Source organism: Geospiza fortis, unplaced genomic scaffold, assembly GCF_000277835.1.
Source record: "Geospiza fortis unplaced genomic scaffold, GeoFor_1.0 scaffold104, whole genome shotgun sequence".
In the NCBI taxonomy this organism is placed as follows: domain Eukaryota; kingdom Metazoa; phylum Chordata; class Aves; order Passeriformes; family Thraupidae; genus Geospiza; species Geospiza fortis.
The window spans coordinates 2,217,849-2,243,701 of NW_005054325.1; the positions used below are offsets into that span (position 1 = coordinate 2,217,849).

General features: G+C 38.6%; 1 protein-coding gene across 1 annotated transcript in view; it reads left to right on the forward strand.

The window, feature by feature from the left end:
- The first annotated feature begins 5,676 nt into the window (after positions 1–5,676).
- DCDC2 (doublecortin domain containing 2) overlaps positions 5,677–25,853 on the forward strand; it is a 51,901-nt gene continuing 31,724 nt past the window's right edge. The window contains exons 1-4 of the mRNA XM_005420963.2: positions 5,677–6,005; positions 10,313–10,364; positions 22,947–23,023; positions 23,143–23,274. Coding sequence (XP_005421020.1) covers positions 5,713–6,005; positions 10,313–10,364; positions 22,947–23,023; positions 23,143–23,274 — 554 coding nt within the window. The 5' untranslated portion in view covers positions 5,677–5,712. The remainder of the gene's footprint in view (positions 6,006–10,312; positions 10,365–22,946; positions 23,024–23,142; positions 23,275–25,853) is intronic.

The following is a 25,853-nucleotide window of genomic DNA, read 5'->3' on the forward strand; positions in this document are numbered from 1 at the left end:
CCCTGGAGCAGAATGCGTTATCAGAATGTACTTAGAGTACTCATTAATCCTCGGCAGGGAAGTAAAAAAGGAAGCAATTAATGAAATGATCCGTGCAGCGTGGCTGCTCCAAGAGGAAGGCACAAATCTAAACACCAGGTCAGAGTTTTGTAAACAAGGGTGTCACCAAACAGGACAAAAGAAACTTACCCAACACCAATTTGATGTGAATAAGCAGACACTTCTTTTTTTTGGTGCTGGGAACACACAGGATTACTCCTTCAAACGTGTTCTACTTAATAAACAAAATTCATCCATTTTATATACTTTTTTGCCAAGTCATCATTACATAAGTTGTTTTATGTACTATGCATAATACATCCGCTCTTAAATTTAACCTTTACAACAATTGGTTTTGCTAGTTGTATAACTTCATAAATATTCCTACTTTAAGACAATCATTGATCATCTCTGCTGAGCTCTCCTGAAAAGAATCCTTGACATCAAGATGGGAAGTGTATGCGGTTTCCGAGCAGCGTAACTGGTGTGCATGATGGTCTCCATAGTTTCTTGAACAAAACATAAGAAATCCAGTGACTTCTTAGTGAAGTTTCTATGGTTGCATATTTTAAACACAGCACTCCTAACATTGCTATACCTTATACTTTGCTTTTTTCTACTTGTATTTATAATTAAATCTTTTATATGATTAAATAAATTATCAGAATATTTATAACAACACTATATTTACAACAACTCCTTTTCTTTCCTGCATATGACCTGTGCATCTGTATGTTCGTGTGTACATACATTAACATACATAGATGAACCTTTGTTCCAAGTGGATTGACATGCACAGAATCTGAAGGATGGTTTCCGCACACCTTGCTTAAAGGTGACTGACCTCACAAGGAAGTAATTCAATGAAAAAGTTCCTCAATAGTTATGGACAGCATGTATATGTAGACTGAAGCCATCAGATGTTTTCAGTTAAAGGGTAACCACACCTGACTGCAAATGTTGTCCCTATTCATACTTGAAAAAGCTGAAATCTACTCTAAATGGAATATTTTAGCTCTAGTTTTGGTTAATCTCAGCAGGTGGCAGTATGTGCAACGCTAATTTAATCTCTAGGATGTCAAAGATACTTAATATTTGTAAATAGCAGACAGCACAGAAAATACCTCAGGAAGGCAGGAAAACAGTGCACACTATTGCTGAAAATTAATGGCAGCTTATGTTGGCTCTGCATGTTGGAATGCAGAAACTAGGGAAGCATCTAAAGGATATCTGCCAGAAATTTACATTTAATTAATGTGCAGTACGTCTTACACAGCTGACATTTCACACTCTTCAATAAAAAGGGAAAAGCTGCTGGGTTGATCTATTTGTTTTCCTTTGCTTGTCTGTTTTTCTGTCTGCTAAGACAACAGAAGTGTTGGAAATAAGATGATGTAACTTCTCACTGAATCTGTACCAATACAAACTCTGCACTGTACGATCCAAGAGGCCAAAGTACAGGTAAGCACTGGCATTGTGTCTCATCACAGCTACATTATCAGCCACCACTGCGACTGTCTGGAAGGGCAGACAATAAGCAAGTGTCACTCTGTCTTCAAAGGTGAAGGCAGCACATCAGTGTGCACTGGCAGCCAGGGACAAGTCATAAAGCACACACACAACGTCTGACTTTACACTGCTGCTGGCAAAAGATAACTGGAGATCTATTTATTGTTGCTCTAAATATCAACGACCTGCTTGTTGATTCCACTGTCAGGTATCTGTCCTGCAGTGCTGACCTTCGGGAGCTGTTTGCTGAATCTCATCAAAGAAATAGTGGGCCAAGCTCATCTGCTGTTTGTTGAAGAGGTTCACTTGTCAGAACCCAAGAAATTCCTCTGGCTGACCTGGAGGGCTCAAGCCCCTGCCTGGGGCACTCAGAGACCTTGGCACAGAGCCCAAGACCTCTGTGCCTTTGATTTAGCCCTTGGAAAAAACAATTACCAACCTTATATGAAGAATTACAAGCCACAAAAGTTTAAGCAGAATGATAGTGAATTTATCACGGAGTGAAAAATAGATTTCTTGGGGTTTTTAGAATGGGGGTTCAGGGAGCAAGATGGAGGAATCTGGGCATGTCCAGCCTTTCTCATTCTTCTTCTTGGCTTCCATCTTCTGCTGTGAAGTTGGCACTTTTAGATTGGTTTAGAGGGGAAGCTCACTGTCTAACATAGGTAATAGGTATTGGAAAGTAATTGTAAATATTGTATACATAGTTTTTAGTATAAAAAGATAACATTGTCTCTGAGGCAGGCAGAGTGCCTCTGTCTCGCTGAGCAGTCCTCGGCAGGTCAGGAGAAAGAATTTTATAGATAAGATACGATAAACAACCTTGAGACCGAGAACTGAAGAGCTCTGACTCCTTCTTCGAGCACTGGGCTGGGAAAAGAGACATGTAAGTATCTCGGGGTCACTCTGACCAGCTAGAGATCCCAAGACTCACTGACAAGGACAGGCATGATGGCTGTTCTTCATTCAGCTAAAAAGAAAGGATAGCTCCAGCACAGGCTTGCTTAGTCATGAAACTGCCATCCAAACCAGAAGCTATTTGTGAGCTTGAATGACACGAGCAACTAGTTGCACTGCCAGCTGAATGTCAGCGCAGACAGGGGACTGCTCTGATTGCAGCCTGGCTTTGTGCAAAGAAACACCAAGGAAACACCAAGGAAACACAAGGAAAAACACACAGAAAGAGAAGGAAAACACAGGTATCATCAAGGGGCCCTTATAAATCTCTGCTGAAGAAAAGCTCAGAAAACTTTTTGGTAAAATTATGGTAAAAAGGCATCTTGGTCTACAGACAATTCTCAGTGTATAACTTCTCCATTTGGTCAATCATTTTTTATAATACAAATATGTGCCTGTACCTATGACCTGTTTCTTCTCCTAAAAGAAATGTGCAATTTTATTCACATTGAGAAAAAAACCTGAAAACCAGAAAAACAAACAACAAACAAAAAGCCAGATTAACAAAAAACCCTACAAGTGCTACCAGACAGTACATAAGTGTTTAGTGGATGATGGGTGCTACACAAGAAGAGAGAGATAGAAAAGACCCCATAGAAAAATTGCCAAAAAAACCCACTCATGTTTACAGTAATTGCTCTCACATGAATGAATCAGGAATACCCAACTGATAATATCAGGTTCCTTGATCAAAGGTAGCTACAGCAACGCACAGAGAATTCTTTGCTTAAGAAGGATGACTTCACTTTCATTACTCTATACCAAGACCACATGGAAGGTATCTTTCAACCTTGTCCTTACTTAAGGTAACCCACTGGAATTTGTTTTTCCATGGAGAACCATTTCCTTTTGTGCCTCTAAGGGTTTGCTAAAGCCTTTTCCCTATGTAATCCTTCAGCATCTTGGCTGCCTCAAGAATACTGTTGGACAGGACCTGTTAGTCAAAAGCTGTGGCTTAAACTGTGATTGTCTAAGGTATTTTTTAAAGCAAAAATACTTGACCATGGTATTCTAAGGAGTTTTCGATCTGGCAATTGAACAAGCAAATGTATTTGCTACAACATGGGCTTTAAAATTTGCAACTGCATCGGTATTTTACCTCTAGTGTGTGCATATGAGCTGAACCACTTGGTATTTATGTGCTTTAAACTGCCAGTCCAGACAGTCTGGCTACTCCAGACTTACAGCTGGGAATAAAGTAGCTGCTTTTGCTTAGTCTGATTTTCTGATAAGCTGCACAGAGTTATTAAGTGTGTTTCTCAGCACTGTGTGTAATAGACTAAGCTGAATTTTATTCTGTGTTTAGAAACTTCATTCTTTTCCATTATGTCCATTTTGTTGGTCTTTTCTTCAGCACTAGGACATTTCTTTCTTCATAACTTTATGTTTTGCTGTCACTGAGCATAGCTGGCAAGGCTCTGCAACAAGCTGCAAAATCTTTTCCTGGTTCTGAAATAGCAGAAGACTCATGACATTCTGGTGCAGAAAAAGTGCCCCTGTTTGATGTTACACTATGTCATGGCTCTGCTCTCATCACATCCCCCAGCATTATGGTATGTTATGTTCCTTGTGTGACCTCAGGGGATCCTGACACGGGACCTGACAGACTTTATGTCATGCACCAACCTCATGTAAGATGACAGGTCTGATGTTTCTCCATCATAAAGAGATTATGTGTCTCTGCATTTATTTACTCATGTCATTGGATTCAGCAGCTTGACTCCTTGCTGTTGAGAATGTGAGAGGAGATTGTTTACAAGGTGAAACAATAATGGGAATAAAAGGTCAGACCTTGGAAAAGCTAGGAGGAACAAATTGTCATGGTTCAAGGCATTGCTATTATGGACTGAGGTGTCTAGCCTTTTCTTAGCTTTTGGTCAGTGGTTGTACTTAGGTGAGATGGAAAACAAAGATTTTGCCCATCAATTTTAGGCTGTTTTAAGGCTAGCAGTGCTCTGGTACCATTTAAGGGATATTTTTTTGCAATCCATAAAGTGATTGCAACTAGAGTGGCCATAGGTAAAGACCAACAGTATTTTGAAGTATCAAAAGTGTCAAAATGGGTGCACCAATAAAATATTCAGTGTCTTACTCCTATGTCAAAGATGTTATGTGACTACAAATTAGACCTAAGATCACTAAATGTGGTAGAATCTGGTATAAAATAGCAGATAGTTGACATATCACTACTTGAATGCAGAGCAGTGTGAGGGTCATCAACATTTTTGGTTTTTACTCAAAAGCATATCTTTAATAACAAAAATTTCCTTCCAGGTTACAGTAGTTCAATGTTAAACAGTATTACTTCGAGGATGGTAAATGCTTGGTTCTCCCCGTTATTAGTCAGAAGGAGGACCAGAGCCAGTGGGGAACTTTAGTTGTTAACCAATAACAGTAGCATGTTTGACTGCCCTCACCCTGAAATTGCTCTTTTTGTAATGGTTAACCGCTCTTTTGTAACTCACAGCAGGGGGCTAATTTTCCCATCAAAGGACAGCTAAGATAAAAGGAAAGAAAATTCTTTCCATCCCGCGTGTTAAAAATCCATTTGAAAAGACAATCATTACTGCACACTACAAAAATTCGGGTAGGAAGGTCGAGTGCATTTTTAGACTTGGGGCTATCGGCGGGGGAAAGAGGTGATTAAAGGAATTACATTTGAATTGAAGGCGCTTCTGTTTTACTTTCTCTCAGGTTTTACGGCTTCTCGTCCCCAGGGTGTGCCAGAGCGCGGTGTGGGCGCTGCGCCGCCAGGGCAGCCCCGCCGCCGGCCCGGCCCTTGTGGGAACGGGCGGCGGTCGGGCAGAAGGAGGCAGAGCGCGGATTTCCCTGTCTCCCTCGGGAGATCCCGTTCCCTCTGTACCCGCGGCCCCCTCTGCCTCCTCTAGGCACGCCGCCCCTCTCCCTCCTTCCCGCGGTGGCTCCAGGCCGGGCAGGCTCCCGCCTGGCTGCCCGGCGGGGAGGCCGAGCACACGCGGGGTCAAGTTTCCCGAGGAAAGCAGGGCACCAGGGCTTCCCGTCATGGCAGAGCCGGAGGATGAAGGCCCCCGAGGCTGCGGTGGCCGGCAGGCCCCGGCGGGCCGCGATCGCTCCCGGGAGGTGTGCCCGGCGTGGGCGGCGTCAGGGCCAGAGGGGTTCCCCTGCAGGAGCTCTCCCGAGCAGACAGGTGCGGGCGGCTGGGGCTGCGCAGGAGGCACGGCCAGCAGCATGGCCAGCCCTGGCACAAAGGCGTCGTGGCTCTCGCAGCCGAGCGTGAAGAGCGTGCTGGTGTATCGCAACGGGGACCCTTTCTTCCCGGGGCGCCGCATTGTCATCCACGAGAAGAAAGTGTCCAACTTTGATGTGTTCCTGAAAGAGGTGACGGGCGGGGTGCAGGCGCCCTTTGGAGCAGTGCGAAACATCTATACCCCCCGGGGTGGGCATCGTGTCCGGCAGCTGGACGAGCTCCAGAGCGGGGAGCAGTACGTGGCTGGTGGCAGGGAGGCCTTCAAGAAGCTCAAGTGAGTGGCTGAAATGTAAGATTTATACAGAAATGAGTATCAGCATTTGGGGTTTGGCACGGTGGCAGTGCTTCAGAGGACCCCTCACCCTGTCCCTTTTATTTATTAGTCATTGAGGAAAGAGAACTTAGAAGCTGTGACCCAGGGCAAAAGTAAAAGAGCTTTAGAGGTGAGCCCCAGAAAGGGTATTCGTACCGTGAGTCACACAGTGACAACTCCTTGACATGACGGTAGAAAAGGAGAAACAGCCCCTGAACCCGAAGAACATGTGGGAATGGTGTGTTGTTGTCATGTCTGTGCTTAGCTGAAGGGCCAGTATCCATAATTGTGCTCAGGGGTAACGTGGTGAAAGCAGTAAAAGGTAGAGTGTTGACAGTCCTGCCACGAAGTTGATGAGCTTGGGAATTCAATACCCAATGCTTCCCTTCGTGTTTATTTTTTAAAATTCTAAAGTATTCTACCCAGCTATCTGTGTCTCCATCACTTCTGTTCATTTTGGATACATATATATAGCCTTTTAATGTTTCTCCTGTTATTTAAAAGAGGACCATTTACTTTCTTTTTCCTGCTTGGACACTAAGAATTAAGCTGCTAGTTTGTCCGTTTTCTAATGAGTCACTGGGAGAATAATGTGAAGGAGGTCTGGGCTTTTAGGTATGTTTCCAGAGTGGCTCTGCATGTGATCAGTAACTGTTCTTAATTCTGTCAATGAATGTCATGGTCTCAATTGACCATGCTATCTTTTGCTTTGTCTTTGTGGGCATTTTTCCTACAGTGGAATTTATGGAAATTAATCTCAAAATTAACATCCCCTTTCCAGAGATGTTTGAGAATTCATATCATCAACTACCACCTTTACAGTGTCTTCCTCATCTTGGTTCCTTAGAGTTGAGGGCATTATATTTTTCAGGAGAGCTCATTAGTGGCTCATTATGTTTCAGGACAAAACTCTCTGTGTAATGAACAAGATCTCCCTCATCACCCCTTACCATTTCTGTCACTGGCTGCTTCCAAAGATTTATGGAAGCTTCTTGCACTTTAGTAGGAAAGCCAGAGAGAAAGATGTATGACAGGCTAAATATAAGCCCTTTTCCAATAGTACTTACTCTTTTCCATGTCAAATGCAGTGCTTAACTCTAAGAGAGACTACCATTTCTTTTTCATATTAAATCCTGTGATTCTGCGGGTGGCTTAAAATTGTTGTTATCAGCACATCATTTTACACCTCCCTAAATGTGTTTTGTGCTGATAGGCTACAAATAAGTACGTGTTTGGCATTAGCATGCATGTTGTAGAGAATTGGGCACTCTGGATTTATATTGTGTGGGAAAAAGTATTTCTTTTGGTTAGGCCACACTATATGGTCAGAGTTTTATGGTGATGCTTTTTCAGACTTTTATGGTTGAAATATGCAACAAGGTACCTAGTTATTTAAGGCCAACAAAGATAATACTGAAAGAAAAGCTAACCTCAGGGACTGGGTAAAAACAGGCTGTTTTGTATATCCCTTGATAATATGTCCTAGTTCTGTGCTGTAGAGAGGATAAATGGGATGGCTTGAGATCCCTTCCATTTTTGTATTCAGAATTGGAGTTTTTCATTTACTGGTATTTGCTTACATAGTGCTGGAAATGTTGGCAGTGCTTTTATGAACATTAAAAAGAAGCTGAAGGGCTTAATGTTGAAGTTGTTCTTAATTGGGTTGTAGACAGAATGGTAATTAGGGAGACATCTTAGACAGAAAAGTCAGAGGAGAGGAAGGGTTAATTGGAAGGAACAGTTTTCTGGAAGGAACTGAAGGAATTAAAGAAAAATGTGTATGTTTGTGTAATGTGTCACAGGTAAACAGTTACAGTGTGATAGACCAAAGCATCTGCCTTAAGGGATCTGCATCCGGTCTGATAGCATTAAGAAGTTTGATTAAAAAAAATAAAATTATCTATTTATTTTTATTTTCCCCCAGTGATTGTTATTGGACATATTAATTGCTATGACAGACTGTGCAGGGCTGAACTTTGAAATGGAGGCTTGTGGCGCTGATGTGTGGGAGCTGTGGGAGTGTAATGGAGAAAGTATCCAAGGAGTAGCAGAAGTTGAAAGTGTGGTTGTTCAGCTTCAAGCAGTGCATTTGTTTCTTCTCAGATGCCTTACACTGAGAAATGAATCTCTTTCTTTCCTGTTCACAGTGAATTCAAGATTGAACTGCTCTCATCTTTAGCATATGAGCCAAACTCTGACTCTTAACACTTTGAAGTTGATAGTTCTGAGGGCATATATTCTAGATAAACTGCTGAATAATTTTTTTTATATTAAAAAAAAAAAAAAGAATCAGTATTTAGAAATTCTGATTTTAGAAAAAAAAAGTAGAAATTTTCTTCAGTGGAGGAATTTTTAGTCAATGTTGGTAATTTTTATAACATATAACAAGTTTTCCAGCTTGTTTTGTCATTCAGAGGTGTCCTAAGTTAACACACCCATTTTTGTTGTATGTGTGGTAAGGTGTGTTGTTGGTATATTGGAGTTGTTGCAGTGGTGAGCGAGACTGCACATATAGGCTGCACCCCTGTGGAGTTCTTCCCCAGCTCTCAGCTCTCTGAAAGAAGACTGTCTATGCTAGGGCTGGTTTCAATTTTTAGCTTTTTTTCAGCATGCTACTCCTCCATCCTCCTCCCTTTGCCCATGTACTTGTATCTGTACTCATTCACCAATGGTAGATTGTCCTCTTTCCAGCTGTGTCTTTCTAAACAGTGCTGTAGTTTCAGCGTTGGCTTGGCTAGCCATGGGTTGGAAGCATTTCTGCTTTCTTAGTAAGTGAGAATAAATTTGTAAAATTTTTGATCTGAGGGTTTTTTTTTTTTGTGTCATTATCAAAAAAAAAACCCCAACCTTTGCTCTTATTTAGAATTTTCAGATTTGCAGGTCCTTGAAATTTGATGAATGAATGCCTAGACTTCTGCACAGTGAATTTAAGCCTTTTACTATGTATTTGCTTTGCTTTGTCACTTTTCTTAGTTCTTGGTGAAGTAATTCACAGGTGCTTCGAAAACGAGAACCACAGTCAGCAAATATTGTTACAGGCTGTTGGAGCCATTTTGCCTGAGACACTTATTTCTTTTCTGTCTTGCAGGCTGTAAGTTTTCTTGTTTTTGGTCTAAAGTGCACTCGTTCCTTTTCATACTGAGAACTTGGAACAGTTGTTATTATTTGTTTCTAAACATGAGGCTTTAAAAAAATGTTGTCCTATGTTGCTACACTTACCTTTTTCAAAGCATTGGCATGCACTTTCAAGCATGGCCTGGCAGCTTTGCTGTGTCTTACTGTCCCCTTACAACGAGGCCTTGAAATCCCTGTGACCATTCTGTGTACACTGATAAATGATTGCTGATCCTTCAAAGAAAGGATGATGTTTTTTCTTTATTTTTTACTCCTCTTTCCTGCTTTTGCATCTTCATTCAAATCCCATGAATTCTTAACTTCGGCCAAGTAGGAAAGTTTCTTGTGGCAAATGAATCTGATCCCAGTCATTAACTACAGAGAATGATATTACTGAAGGGCTGCAGATGTTGTGAGAGCTGAGGTTTTATGGTGAGTTTGCGCTGGTTCTTGGCTTTAGGTATACCTGACTTCTCAAATAAGGTCTTCTAGTCTGAAACTCCTGGTAAAGCACCTTCCTACTGGAAGTGAGATCAGGGAACATCACAAGGATAACAAAATATTGTCCAAATAGATTTGTTTTGTTTGCTTGTCCAGTTGAGGCATGTATTTTATCCATAAAATAATTATGAAGCTATTATTGGTTCATTCAGCCACAAGAAACAAGTGTTCAGATGTGTCCACATTCTATTGAAACCAAAATGGTATAGATCCTTTTAAACTTTAGCTGACACCCTGAATTAAACTCGGGTGTGCAGGCAAGCCTTCAATCTATCAGAGACTTACTGTGAGAGACTAAGAGGCAAGATGATGACTTTGAAAACTCTGGTAAGGTGATATTGTGCTGAGAACTATTGATCCACCTCACAGCTGGATATGATCTTCTTTCTGACAAGGGGGTTATTGATGATCTGTTCTAATCACCAGTGACTTGAAGGTAGGTGGTTGGTTCTCCCCTGTCTTTTATATTAGCCCAGAGGGCTAGCCTGAAGATTTATATTAAGCGTTAGTTAATATTAATAATTACTTAGTTTTTCTGTTATTTTTAAGCATAACAAGTTTTAAAACCTTCATGTGTGAAAAAAAGTGTAGACTATTGGTATTGTGTAAGTTAGATGATCCTGTAAATAATTAAACCTGTTTTCTTTCCACAGCTATTTGGACATTGGAGAAACAAAGAAAAAACCTGTTGAAGTCAATAATGAGGTAGGATGGCTGAAATATTGAAGAAATAAACCTGAAGTTTATGTTAGTGACATGCCTGCATTTAAGCCTGATTTTTTAATATACATTTATTTTATTTCATTTTATAATAATACAGTTATCTACCTTTCTGCACATATTTCTTCAGTGCTTTTTATTCTGCTTGCTCTGAGCATGATATATTGACTGTCTTCTGCTCAGCTTTCTAAATTGCCACATCCAGTTAAAAACTCAGTACGAAAAAAGATCTCCCATTGTCTTCCTTGAATCTGGTCATAAACCTAAGGGAGATTTGTACTTGCAGAAAAAAATGGTACAAGTGAAAATTTTGAGAGTTTTGGACCAGCAAATTTTCTTCAAAACTTGATATTTCCTCTGAAGAAGAGACATTTTTGTTTGAAAAATGCCAGTGTAAACTTTTAACTAGTTCTAGTCCATAATTTACCAAGCTTAGTTGTTTATCTTCAACAGCGCTTATGCTGTAGTTGGAGGAGATAACTGCGAGCTTCAAAAAGCATCGTGAGGATTTGTGTGAGATGCATGGCTCTGCATTATTTTTACTGTTTTATTGTGTATGGAGGTAGCAGTGACTCCCAACAAATATTTGAGTTCCAGCTTCTGCCTCACAAGAAGCATCAGCCTACTTGTTTGTCAAATTCTTTTGCCTTGTGCTCTTGGGCCACATTTTCAGCAATTCATGGTTTGTATAGCAGGTATCTTCAGACAGTAGGACTCTAGAATATCCTCAGAATTGCTCTAATGACCTTTAGTGTCATACTCAGATACTTCTTATTCAGAAGCTATGTAATACAACACTTTTTAAATTTAGCATAACTTGTCATCTGTATTTTTTTTGAATGGGCTCACTGAACAGGAAGATCAAATTCAAGTTGAAGGTTTGATATGCTGCTGCTACAGCTACCTTGTAAATTTATTCTTAGTCGGATAGTTATCAGTACAGCTACAGCTTTGCTTTTTAAAAGCTGGTTTTAAGGCTGATTATTTGCTGCAAATCCTTAGAAGATTTTTGATATAACAGAAAGTCCATGCGGTTGTAGAAGTAGTTGTGAAGTTGTGAGTTTTTTTTTACTTACAGCTGCAGGTTTGATAAAAGGGGCTTTTATTATTTTGTCTGGAATCAGTGCTCATTGTTTATTATCTTAACACTTTCAGCCATGTCTTGGGGCTTTGAAGAAATCCAGTATAAACCCTCCATTATCTCAGCTTTCTTCTTCATATTTGACTTATGGTTGCAATCTCCACTGTCTCCCTGTGGAGAGCTTAAATCCCTGTGCTGAATTTAACTTAAACATGATTGATGTATTTGGGGAGAGGAGTCATAAAAATGAGATGAAACATATTGGTAGTCTACAGATTTTTATCTGAGTTTATGAATAACACAGTTGTCTTTATGCCCTAATAATTTAATCTTGGTAGTGAACTTTCAAGGGACTAGTAAGAGAAGTTTTAATGCCTAAATTAGTTTTTGTTAAAATGATATGAGGCAGCAAAGTCCCAAGTTACTTTTTTTTTCAAATGTTCACTTAGAAATCAAAACCCTAGATTTGTTGTAGGACCAAGAGAGGTAGCATTATTCCTATCATGCTTAAGTACAAAGGTATAAAATCTGATTGCATCAAGCACATGTAATTTGGCATTTTTTCCACTAAAACAATTACAGATATCTGATTTTGGTTAGTGTTCAGGAAGTCAAAACGAAGAAAACTTTATGCAGCAGCTGTACACTGTGTATGCAGCTGTATGTTTTCTTTTGTGTTAGTTAAACTGCCAAATGCTCGACATCTGCTTTTGGGAGCACTTTAATGTTGTTCTTGCAAGGCAACATCTCCATTACTTTAAATTTGCAAATAATTAGAAAATGTGTGTCAAACTAGAATTAAGCGAGAAAAAAATTATGTTCAAGGTATGGTGTAAATCCTCTGGCAGAGCCATCATGCTGTTATAAAAAATCTCAAAATTTTAATGGTTGTGTTACTGGTAGGCAAAATAGTAAAAAGATTTCATCCTGACCCAAGCTAAAGCTTTGTTGCAAACTCTTTCTCAGGTGTGTTTCCATCCATCACTTCTTTTGGCAGCTGAGCTTCTTGTTTTTCAAGAGAGATTGCTTTTGTACCAAAGCTAATGTGCAAGTCCAAATGCACGTTAAATGATGTGCTTGAGGAATCTAACAATTGATCTCTTGGGAAAATACAGACCAACAGAGTTACCAGTTGTTTATTATAAGTTTAATTGTTTTTAAAAGGTACTGAATGTTATTTTCCAATATAATGGGGAAATCTGAACATTTATATTTCTCAGGCACTGTTTGATCTAAATGGTCTCTCCCTCTGCACTCAAAAAGATGAATTTTACTTGCCATTGGTGCTGGGAAAACTGAAGAAGAATCAACTGAGCTTTTGTATTTGCAAATCCTGTAGGCAACTATTTATTTTAAACCCTCTTTGCTTCATAAAAATATGTTCAGCTGGAGTCTCCTTTCTTCTTTGGCTTCTTAAGATCAACTCTTTGAACACACTGTAGTAAATGAACTTTACCCTGCGATAGTGTAACAGCAAAGAATTACAGGTACCCAAGAAAAGCCGAAGTATTTTGATATTGAAGATCCAGTCTCTCGCAGCTGAGAGAAAAAAGGAAGGTTATACTGTCTGTATGAAGCAGCATCTGTTATCAGAAGGGCATAGTAGACCTGCAGTAAGCTACTCTACTGTTGATACATTTGCCCTTCATTGATCTTAGGTAGTGAGAATGTTGCATTTTTTTGTCTGCACTTCACTTTTTCTCCTGGACTTCTAGGACAAGGTGATTGTGTGGGTAACTCTGACACAACTATGTCACATTTTCCCAGTTTTTCACTTTTTTGCTGTTTCACCTAAACTTATTTTATTGTTCCATAACTCCTTTTTGATTGCAACTTCTTGTTTTATCATTTGGTTTAGGTGTGGTCACATTTATAGGAGTATTTGTTGAATGGAATAATCAATGTTTTTATGAATGATTCTTCAGAGGATTAGTAAAGATTCCTCAAAGCTATCCTACATGTATGATCTGCATATTTGTATCTGTATACACCTCCAGAACATCTCTCCCAGTGAAAACACTTACTAATCACAAGGATTTGAGTGAATGTCTAAACATTTTTGTAATTTTAAATTTCTTTTTCTGATCCAGTGCCTATCAGTTCTCACATTGGTCACATTTGGGAAGACACAGACATGGGCTAGGACATGGAGTAAAGTTCTTTTGCTTTCTAGGGAGCTTCACAGAACGTGTTTGTGACTGTGATGAAGTGTGACTGCAGGGTGAAAATGTGACTGGCAGAATGTCTTCTATCAGTGGTCTCTAGGTACAGCCCATCACTCAGCAGCTGCTGGGGCGTCTTGTGGACCAGGCATAGCTAATTGGCAAATCTCAGTGTAGGTCAGCTGGCCACTGTGTTCTTGCTGAGGTCCTGGGACAGGTCCTGGTCCCCGTTGTCCAGTGCTGACAGAAGAGACAAGCACCATGACAGGGGAGTGTGAGGTAGAAAATACAATGCTTGAGACTTGGTAGATATGAACTTAGCAGTAAAATTTTCCCCAAAAGCATTTAAGATGATGCTATAAAATTATTTTGAAGACTTGCAAATCCTGCATTTCTCTCTGTTCCTCCATGTTTCAGAATTAAATTATTCTAGTATCATTTATGGTAATTGTTTTTCCTCATCCTTTGTTGCTTGACAAAGTCACCACTCATCTCTTAGCTGCAGTATGATTGCACTTATCTGCAAAAAATACATTTTGGAAGTCTATGATGTTGTCTTGGTTTCACAAATTATTTTGGTATATTCATGCTGGATATACCTTGTATCTAACTTGACGTGAGTCATTCATTTTCAAGTACCTTCTCATGAAAAATCACAGTAGTTATAATTATCTTTTATTTTAAAACTACTGTTTATCATGTTTGGCAACATACACGTTTAATCATAAGGAAAATATTGTCATTTTTCAATTATTGGGCTCTTGATTCACTTTAACATCTAACTGTCAGTTAGAAATGGCTCATGGATATTTTCTCTGTACAAAAGATAGTTTTGTAAAAGGGACTAAATAGATACTAGAAATTATTCCAGGCTGTGCAAATTACAGCTTTTTGATGTCAAAACAAAGTAACTACATCAGATATTCTTTCCAGATTCTTTCATAAGGATTAAAAAAAATTAAACATTATTTGTGCTACCCAAAATTGCTAAACACAAAATACTGTTTGGCTGGTAACAAGTCATGTATAAAGGTTCACTTCATATTCCTTTGCCAGAATGCAAAACTATAGGTTATAGGTTGGATATTAGGCAAAAGATTTTTATGGAAAGAATGATAAAATTCTGGAGTGGTCTGCCCAGGGAAGTGATGGAGTCACCATCTCTGGATGTGTTTAAAAACAGACTGGATGTGGCACTTGGTGCCATGGTTTAGTTGAGGTGTTAGGGCATGGGTTGGACTTGATGATCTCTAAGGTCACTTCCAACCTAGTGATTCTGTGAATTCTGTAAACCCTCTTGCTACTCCATATTTGACCTATTTGATTTCTTCTACTGCTGGCATCACAGACTGGGCAAGAATTTTTTTATTTTCTCATGCTAAATTAAATAGTAATTCTGCTGTAAGCATATTTTAAAGAATAAGACTATTAAAATGTGAAGATTAAAAAATGTGATATCTTTAATTTCTTGGGCAACATCTTTAATAGTTAAATGTGATATGCCATTGTTTGGTGTTTAGTATCCTGGTAACATAATTAGCACAAGACATACAAAACAAATACCCTTCCTGAGTGTTCACAGCCTAATACCAGGAGGAATTAGAGAAGAACTGCCCAGACATCCAGTTAGAAGATAAGCTGTGCCTTTTTTTTCCTTATTTGAACTATGGATGTATAAAACTTCTCTTTATATACTTCTGTATTACCTGAACTGTGCAGTTTCAAGTATTTTGACTAGCAGCTTGCTTACAAATGGATTTATTGAATTTTTGAGCAGCAGAAAGACTTTGGTTCATGCTACTGGAGAATTCCATGGTCTGTATTGAGTTTGACCTGAAACTTGAAAGTTATTCTCTTCCATGATTAAGACCTGCCTTGTTCAGTTGAGTAGCCAGTCTTCCTGGCCTGTAAGGAGGCCAGGAGCAAGGGAAGAGGTGCCAATACTGAAGCTTTTAATGAGGCATGTGTTAGTCTCATTAATAATTTGTTGCTGTATATTAAATTGACTTACTTGAAACATTAACAGCTTTCACCTTTGATTAAAAATGGTGAAGAAAAAACAAAAGTTTTTTGGGGAGTTTTGTTTTGTTCTTCAGCTGTTTGACTGTTCCTAGCTTCAGGTCCTTCTGATGAGACTTCCTTTTGATTTAATTAGTCTAAGGAATTTGGGGAAAAGACACAAAATGTGAGGGGCAAGACCAGCCAGAATCATCACTATCATGTCAGTGACACAAATTAATATCAGAATCTATTTTGCTTGAATAAACTGTTATTGATGCCATCATTGTGTGTGTTGTAAGCAGTGTGGGTACAGCATCTGTTATTAATGCCATCATTGTGTTGTGTTGTAAGCAGTGTGGGTACAGCATCATGCAGCTCAGAGAAGAAATGGGAGCTGTTCTTGGGATCCAGAGGGAACACAGATGTGATCTATTTTGGAGCATTGCATAGGCTGTGTTCTGGGCAGATAAGGCCATGCCATTGTTTGACTTATCCCCACTGAATACTTGGCCACTGGTCCAATGTCCCAAAGTCATGGCAGATCCAGACTGATTTTTTTTTTCCCCAGAGCTTAAATATCTGAGGTGAGATGTACAGAGAATATAAACTCCATTTCACTTACTGTGGCTGAAAAGGAGGGCAATTTTCCTTGGAGGTGAATGGGTTGGTTTTAAACAGTCTGGGAATTTTGTAGGAGCTTTGCTAGAGTCTAGAAGGCTCCCTTAGTCACTACACAACTGTCTGCTGTGGAATAGCTCATTTCCAGCTCATCCATGTTTTATGCGTGCTGAGAAGTTTGTGTGCAGCTGTGGTCTTGTGGCCTATTGCTCAGTTAGTAGCAGTTTGAGTGTTGCTTTATATCCATACCAGTAGAAAGGTTTGTAGCTTCTGGCTCAAGGCTGGTTTGTACTGTCCCGAGCACCATCTAGCAGTGCAAAGTAGCCAGGCAAGTGTGGATTATCCAGATTAGCTACTGCATAGGATGACTGAAATGGTTTTGTACTAGCCAAAAACCTCAGTGAGTTTGACTCTGAAACTCGAGTCAATGTGTAAAAAATGTCCATTAAAAAAAAGTCATGTTTCTATGAAAAAGATAACATGTTTCCTGTGCTGTAATAGCTTTAGAAAACTTATTGTTCTTGTTTGGTTTTGATCACTGAACCTTTAACATTCCTTTCTTTTGCATCACAGGGTGGTGATGGTGTGTATCAGTGGGGTTTTGGTTCTTTTGACCCCAGTTCTACCTCAGGGAGATGTAAATATTTGTTCTCAATTTTCCTGGGCACATTGATTAACAAACAGGCCATTGTAACAAACTGGCAAGGCCATGGCTCATTGCATGAGCTGATAAATTTGCAATGTGACACTGTGTTGAAACATTGAAAGCTTTGAAAGGTTAGTTATAAAGTGACGTGAGTAATGAGTGAGATGTTCATAGCACCCAGGACTACACTGGTAGCAATAAGAAAGGCCAGCTTTTAAGCCTGCACAAATCAAAGGAGTACAGAGCATCTGGCTCAGACACATTACATTTTTTGACTCTTGCTTTGTTGCTGTCCAGTGTGGCTTTGTAAATACATGTTGTCCTGCAAATCATGCAGCTGTTTAATGGCCCCCTTTGATGGGGGGACATTTCTGGTAAGGAAAGTAAATAAATCAGTTAGTAATACCATTTCTTAGCTATGAGTAACTGGTGTATGTATTCATGGTAGCACTGTGAAACTGCTGCCAGATCCCTGTATTTAGCATATGTCTAATTATTTAATGACCGCTGAAAGGAAAAGTAAAGATAAGAACAGCACATTTCTATTTGAACCTATCCTCAAGTGCATAAAAATCACCTTTTTAGAGACTGAATATGTAGATTGGTGTGTTCAGAGGCCAGTTAAAATACTAATTCATTAACTGCATACTTTTCTTATATACAAGGGTTGACTCTGTGAAGTGTCATGTGCCTCTTGCAAGTCCCAAGTAGCCAAGAGGAGATTGGGTAGTTTTCAGAGTCTGTCCCACTTTGCAGTCTACATTTTTATAAGTGTTGAGAGGTATAGTGCGGCATTCATAGAAGCAAAAACCTTATGCGTGGGGATCAGCAAATAGGTTCACACCAACCAAAACAAATAAACTTAATTTTGATACATCTTCATGTTAGAGATTAATGTTTATTATCTTTTACTGGTTAGCATGTGTCTGAAGAAAGAAGTGAAAACCATTAATTTTTATCTGTATACTTCAAACCAATGTGTGCCTTGCTCAGAGTCCTTACATGAATAGCCATTCTCAATGATGATTTCCATTTAATGCCATATGTGTGACATTCTTTCCCAATGTAACACTTCTTGGAGTTAGAAAGATGGCATGAGCAAACCTATTCATAGTGTTCTAAAAAGGAGTGACATAGTTTTAGTTATTTAATGAGTTTGACTCTGCATCTTTTGTCGTTGTGTATAAAAACGCCTGTTAAAAAAAAGTAATGTTTCTATGAAACAGATCTTTCCTGTGCTGTAATGGCTTTAGAAAACTTACTGTTGTAATTTGTTTTCATGTAGTGAGCTGAACATAAACATAAAATAATTTTTTAAATGAAAATTGTATTAAAGTGTGTATTTATTTATGCATATACACATATTATATGCAACTGTACTTGTGGATATGCACAGACTTATTCAAAATGGTTTTCCTATAAAAATATGATAGTATGCCTGAGGTAGTGGTTTGGCTGCTGATCATTTGGCTTTGTTTTTGGTTTTTTTTCCAGCAGTCAACACTGGAAGATGTAAGTACCTACATGCAATGTACCTACAAGCAATGTGTTGTATGTTTTTCTTACGTGTTGTGTTTGTATTTGTTAAATTTTGTAAATATTTAGAAAATAGCTATGTTTAGCATATAAGTGAAAAATATATAGGATGTTGTTTAAAACAAAGAGCTGTGAGGGCATGGATTTTATTACCTTGCTTCAGTTGGATGCTGATGTGCTGTGTGTTTGTATTTACAAAAGGCTGTTAGGAGACACTCAGAGCTAATCACAAGTTCAACCCCAGTGTGTTATGACCGAAGAGGAAAGCTGGACTCCCCAGAGACTTTGTAGAAAGTGTTCTGAGATTCAAGTGTTTACAGAGTTCTCAAACACTGCAGAGTGATTCCCATTCCTAGAGCCTAACCTTTGCTGAGTTTAGCTGTTTTGTTTTTCCCAGACTTTGCAAGGTGCTTTGCAAAGTCATTTCACAGATGGTAACTCCTCTCTTAAGTAAGGAAAATCCATTCTGCTGTAAGAAGCTCTGTATGAAATACCTTTTATTTAAAGAATAGAAAAATAAAAATTATAGTGGTTTTGAGCGTCTGTGATCCCATGGTGTATTTCCAACTGTGTAACTCTTGTTGCCTTGCAAATTGTCATTGGATTGATTGCTTCCAGCTTACATAAAGTTTTCTGAGTTCCTCCTTCCTCCCCTGGACACTTTGTGCTGCTGTGTGTTGTCGTGTAATACCTCAGATAAGTATCTTATCACAAATTATGAATTGTTGGCAATGTTTGTCAGTTGGAAATGGAAGCTGCCCTTAAATGGGTCTTTTCAAACAAACTGAAAATGTACAAAATTTAAAGATAAAATCATAATGGGGTCAGACCACTGAATAATGTAAATCTGCTTGCAGTTGCTGACGTAAATGGGAAAGTGCTGATGTACATCATCAGAGAATGTGGCCGGTGAAATGAGAAGAAAATGAAGGGGTTAGGGGGCTAGTGATGCTGGTCTCTTAATGTAAGCACAAACTTTCACCCAGGACCACTTTGTTGTTAATATGTAACTCTGCAGTGCCAGAGGGGTCAGGATATTCCAGACACTGCAACAATGTGGTGCCTCCTACAAACATAATAGGAGCAGAACTATGTATTCTTTAATTAACCCCTGGACCAGGTCTTCCACTGGCATGGTTTTGTGGAACTCCACATACCTCAAAGGAAATAAATTGATTTACTGTGGCTGAGCACTTGGTCTTTTATTAATGTACACTTTTCTATTTTGAAGTTAGGTGCCTTGCTTTTCGTGACCATAAATAGTTTAACATTGATCAGACAGAAGTTATCCTAAACTCTACAAACAGAACAGTCAGATTAATGAAAAGAAACGTGTATAGTATAGGAAGTGGTGGTTTTTTTCTTACCTTTTTTTTTTCTTTTTTAATCACAGTGTAATGTGATCTTTATAAAATATGCGTTCAAAGCATGCTTCCTTGCACTGATTTTTGTAGTTTCACCTTATCACATGTATTGCACTAACATATTATCTTGATTTTTTTTTTAATACAGAAGGTACATTGATTTAAACAGGCTTAGATAAACAATGCAAGTTTATATTTTGTCCCAATTTAGGCCATGCTTAGGTAGAACAGACAAATATTTAGTCTTGGCCCAAGGTGGTCCCATGTTATAATCCCCTGCACTTTGCTTGTTTAATAACAAGCCTAAACTTGTAAGGGGCAGAAGGCTGCCAGAAATACTAATGATCTTCAGAGAGCAACTCAAAAGACAAACTTCCAAGTTGATGCTTCAGTATCTATTAGGGGCAGAAATACAATCCTTCAAATAATAAATGGGCTCATAGCATCTGTAAGGTTATTGTTTTCTCCAGGGTCTGGTGACTGGGCTATGTGCAATGACTTGATGCCTTCTGAGGAGCCTACACCAAAGTTAATGGTTTCATCAGCCTGCAGGAGCAACCAAGTAATAGGACACACCTAGGCCTATCCTAAAGGGCTTCTTTATGCTTAGTGAATGCTCTCTAGTGAAGCGTGGAACATTGGAACCTGAATGTTGCAGACTGCATCAAAGAACTTAATTTGATGGACTGTTTGGAGAGACTGTGGGAGAGCTTGAGCAGCATAAATGAGCATCAGGAATGGATGTGGAATCAACTTTTAGAAAAAGTGATTTATAATTTTACTGTTTATGTATTGGATATTTTATAGGGGATTATCCTGGCAACCTACCAGCTACAAAGAAAGGTGTAAGGGCATCCAAGGTTTAGTAACTCCCATTTTGTGTTTGGAGCCTAAACATTAGAGCCTGATGCTATGGAAGTAAATCAGTATTGTCTTATCCTCCAGCAGCATAACCTTAAGAAAGTTACTTTTTTCTCCCCAAAAAAAGCTGAAGCTCTTTATTAGATTGCTTACACTGAGAAAATAACCCTTTAATGGCTGACAGCAACAACAGAAATGTTTTCAGATGTTGCAGCTTAAGGTTTATTTTCATTTTTTTCCAGTAAATTTTCATTTCGAATTTTGGTGACATAAATGAACAGTTATGCTCTGAAGAATATGCTTCTAATGTTTCTGCATGAATGGCTGAACTCCTAAGTTACTCTGCAGTTCTCAAGAAATGTCTTTACCTCCCCTAATGAGGTATATGATAGCAACCTCTTACTCTCTTTCCAAGCCTGTAGTAGTAGGTGTGAATCTTTCACCTGATTCAGATCACACTGGAAGTGACAGCAAGACTGTGAACTGCAATTACCTTAGGCATTAGTGCATGTACAGGCTAGTACAAAATTTCTCTTTGTATGAGGCCAAAACAAACATGCATCTACAGAATAGATCTGAGTAAATGCAAATGGCTTGTGAATTGCTTGCTTAAAGGGAAGGTCCCCAGCCATGCCAGGAGTCTGCTTATCTTCCTTGCTGTCTCTCCTCTTGTAGATGTTTCTGGCCAAAATATCCCTTTGCACTGACCTTCATATCACCATGCCCTTCTGGGGCTGATTGTTCCTGTTTAGTCTTTTTAGTCTATGGAGCTGTGCAAAGGTTGATTCTGCCTTTCTCCATCCATAACTACTGTGGGCTTTTATGTCCTCTGAGTCTCTCAAAACACAAATGTTTGAGGGCTACACAGCTCACAAGGGCCTTTAAAAAACGCAAAAAGTTGAAGTGAGTTGAATTCAGAATAAATATGTTTCTTTTTCAGCAGACATTGAAAACAGATTTTGTTCAACAGATTTACCTGTTGCTGTATTTTACTTGAAATGATTGTACACTAAGGAGTGCCATTATTGTTTTTGTTTTGTTGCTTCCTTTTCTCCTAAATTTGCTATCTCATCTCCAGAATTTATGTGCTTGGTGCAGAATTTGCTGTGTGACATTCTTTGACCCATGTGAGAAGTCAGATTTCATTATTTTAATAATAATCTTTAGCCCATTGGGAATATCTACTAGGTTGAGCACCTTTCTTTTCAGTGTATGCCCAAGAAAGAACTGGAAAGCATTCTAGTCATTACTAAATGAGTTTGTGGGAAAATCCAAGCAAAGACTAAAAGCCCTGGAGTTCAGACCATTTCCCACAAATTAAATGAGAAGCACTGGTTAAGTTAGCACAGAGTGTGATAAAACTGCAACATACTGTGTCATTAGACTGCTTTACATGGTGACTGGAAAATTGCCAGTTTAAATAAACTTTGTACATCTATTTGAAAGCATGTCTCTCTGCACACCAGCTATTTAATCCTTTAAGCTTCTATGGTATTTTTTTTAGAAATGTAGTGAACTTGTAAATGCATGTACTATAACTTTTGAATGTTTGTTTGGATTTAACACCTTACTTTGATTTGCTAATGATGAAGAATTAAAAATAAATCTTCCTAATGATTTTGGAGTTTGGGTTTATCCTTTTCTTTTTTTTTAACTTTCTGTTCAGAATAACAACATCAATGTTGATCTCAATGCAGTGTCCATTCAAAAGAGTATAGGGAATAATTCTGGGAATTAAGTAGCCTATGTATTATTCTGAAGGCTAAAAATCTGCAGTTCACCTCACTTTTGAGTCATTGCTCTAAAATGAGAAAATTATTCAGGAACCTTTATAAATTACTGATGGATTTGGATTAAAGGCCTGTACAAGACCAAAGGTAGTTATTGTAATAGCAGAGGGATCTAGCAATATAATTTATTGTTAAAAAGAGGAGATAGTTATATTGCCTGCACCATGGTTATAAGCAATAAAGACTAAGACAGCAAGAACAGCATTTGGGTCTGTATGTATGTTTCTTTGGGTCTGTAGAACAACCAGAGATGTGCATACAATTCTGTCTCCTCAGAGCCAACCACGTGTTGTGCCATGGTGCACTGTGGTGTGCTGTGCTGTGGCTGTTACTCAGCATACACATAAACCTGCAGCAGGGATTATGTGTGCTGTGTACAAGGGGATGCTGTAATGGAATAAGGTGAATGCTTTAAAGACATGCTGTCCCACTTGCTGATGGTGGTCAGGGTAAACTTTTTCTGACTGTGAGGACTGTGTAACTTCCAATTCTTCTTTTGTTCTTGCAGGTCAAGCCAGTTACTCACAGTAGGATCACCGTGTCAGCGCGGTTTCGAAAGCCTCTCCAGGAGCCCTACACTATTTTGTAAGTAGAATTTTCACTTAGTGGGTTGCCATTTCAGTGGTGGTGGTGGTACTGTGTTCACTTCAGGTGAGCTTTGTTTAAAATGCTCCTCCAAGTTATTTTACTTTGCTTTATTTCAGCCTGATTGCTAATGGAGACCTTATTAGCCCTGCAGTGCGCCTCCTTATTCCCAGGAAAACACTGAATCACTGGGACCATATTCTTGAAATGGTGACAGGAAAAGTTACCCTCAGAAGTGGAGCTGTTCACAGGTATTAGGAAGTAAAATATTTTCGAGATGCATTTTATATGCCTAGATATGTTTCTAAAACTCCATAGGTACATCTAATGAATCCTTCCTATTTTATGGGAAGTTTCACTGTAAGAAAATTAAAATACATCAGAAGGCCACAAAGTGGAAATACGTTGACTCTTAGTAACCTTCACATTTCATTTCTACTCCTATTTAAAAAAAAGGGTAACTGCAATTTGCTTGAACTGTTATTTTAAAATTAATATTTATTAATTTATTTAATTAGCAGGCCTGTAATAATACAATAATAATGCAACACATTTAGTACTAATAAATAAGTTGCATGTCATAATGAAATAAATGAGCATGGTAAAGTTGGTGAAGATATTTGGAATGTGAGATACATGTGATATGTGTTACTTTTTAATTTTGGTATTTCTTTAAATTCATTGGGGTAAACAATTTCAAGGCGAATATTATAGATTCTCTGGGGTCTGCATACCTGGGGCAAGACTAGGATGTGCTTCATATTCAGCCCTCAGCCTCTTAATAAAAACCAAGGCCAAAGTTGTTGTTGGGGTTTGCCAGTTCCAGTATCTCAGCTGGTCTGAGTTGTTGAGGTATCCAAGGAATAGGAGGTGACCTCTTGGATAGGTAGGTTTCAGTCCCTTAAGGCTTTTACAATGTAAAATAAGTTACCTAAAATGGCATTTGGTAGTTTTTATAAGTTTTAGAGCAAAATGATAGATGTGATGTCAGTGAGTAACATTGCAGTTGAAGTGTGCTCTCAAGGTGTGCAAGCAAATTACTGACATTCCAGTGTGGCCCCATGCAGAGCACATTACAGAAATCTCTTCATCAGGTGGGAAAGGGCCTTTTGTGGAAAATCATTCTTCACAGCCTATGCAATGTCTGATGCTAAGCTTGCAAAATCTTTTTCAAAACAGTGCAGATAAGGTAGTTCTTTTAGTTCTTCTGCTTGCTTTCCTGTTTGATAAGAGTGAAAGAAGGTTAAGGTAATGCTGTTGAAAATTAGCTGTCATCAAGTTTTTTCTCTCAGCCCTGAACTTCTTTGCTCCTATTAGCTAGCTGCTTAGGATTTTCACTTGCAGTAAACTTGCATGTGTTGAAGCTTTCTGGGTCTGTTTCTCCACTAGTGTAATTCAGAAGTGAACAAAGTGAGAAAAGACATTTACAACATACCAATTCTTCCTGCTCTCAGGCTGTTTAGCCATTTAAAAATCTTTCACATTTTATTCTCATTACTTGGTGTCATTCTGGTGAAACTGAATGTTGTACATGAAAGCATTCAATATATAACTAAGATTCCTTTTGAGACATTCCCTTCCAGTGCTCAGCTTTAATCCTTCAAAAATAAGATAATGTACATGACATTTTAAATTATTTAATGTTTTCCCCTTGCTGGTTTTCTATTGACTCAGTTTTCATTTTCTTTTCTTTAAAATATTAGAAATACATATTAAATCCATTAGTAAAGTGATAGTTCTCTAGTAAGTTATGTGTTACTTGCTGGGGTTTACTGAAACTATGTTAGCATTCGGGGAGATCTGGTAAGACCACTGACGCTGGGAAGATGTAATTTCTCATTAAAGAAGCATAAGTGGACTTACAGGAACCTGCATTATGTACAGGGCAGATTTTTTCTTTTCCATGTTATTAAAAGACTTAAAAAGCTACCAAGTCTCACAGTTTCACATGGGGCTTTTTAAAAAAGAAATTATTGATCACCTTGATCAGAATAGAGATGCAAGCATGAAATATGAGAAGGGAGATGATTGGAAAGCAGCTTTTCTGCTTGCCAGCTTGTTGATGGGGATGGGGTGCAGCAATCTGATGTGCATCACAGCTGGGAATTTGGGGGTATTATCCCAGAAATTGTGTCTTTGCTGTCTCCCTTTCTCAGCCTGTATGCTTGCTTTCTTTTGGCTGTCACTTTTTAGCTTGGATTCAGGAGGGAAAGTGGAAGTCCACTGACATCTCACAAAGCAAACTTAGGTCATCCTCAGAAGAAGTGACCACAAGGACATTTTTGTTACATAATACAAGCCAGAGAGAGCCCATCTGGTCTGTGAATGGTTGTGGCAAAGTGGGTGGGTGAAAATTGTGGCTTCAAAATTCAGAAATTGTAAAAAAGTAGCTTCAGAAATTTGTGTCACAGAACTTGTATGTGCTTGTTAAGTCCATGTAGTTAGTTATTTGTTTGAAGATCCATTTTTAAAATATGCATTTTTTATTTCACTTTCATCTTCAGAGACTGATTATGTTTGATTTTGCTATGGTGATTATAATTTTCAGGGTGAAAAATGCAATTAGAGATTGCCAGATAATCTGTAACATTTTTTTGAGTTATATTAAACAAACAACTTGTGCACTTTAAATATAACATTAAAGCACAAGCAAAATGAAAGATCAGGAACAAAACAACACCATTATTTTGTATGTACCCCTCTATATCTGCAGCCCCATACCAATATATAAACCATTCTTAAGCTGTGGTACATTGATTTGCTGGTTTTTCCTCCGAGTTCCCAAAGTGAAGTGCAATCTAGCAGAACACAGCAAGAAAAATTCAAAAAT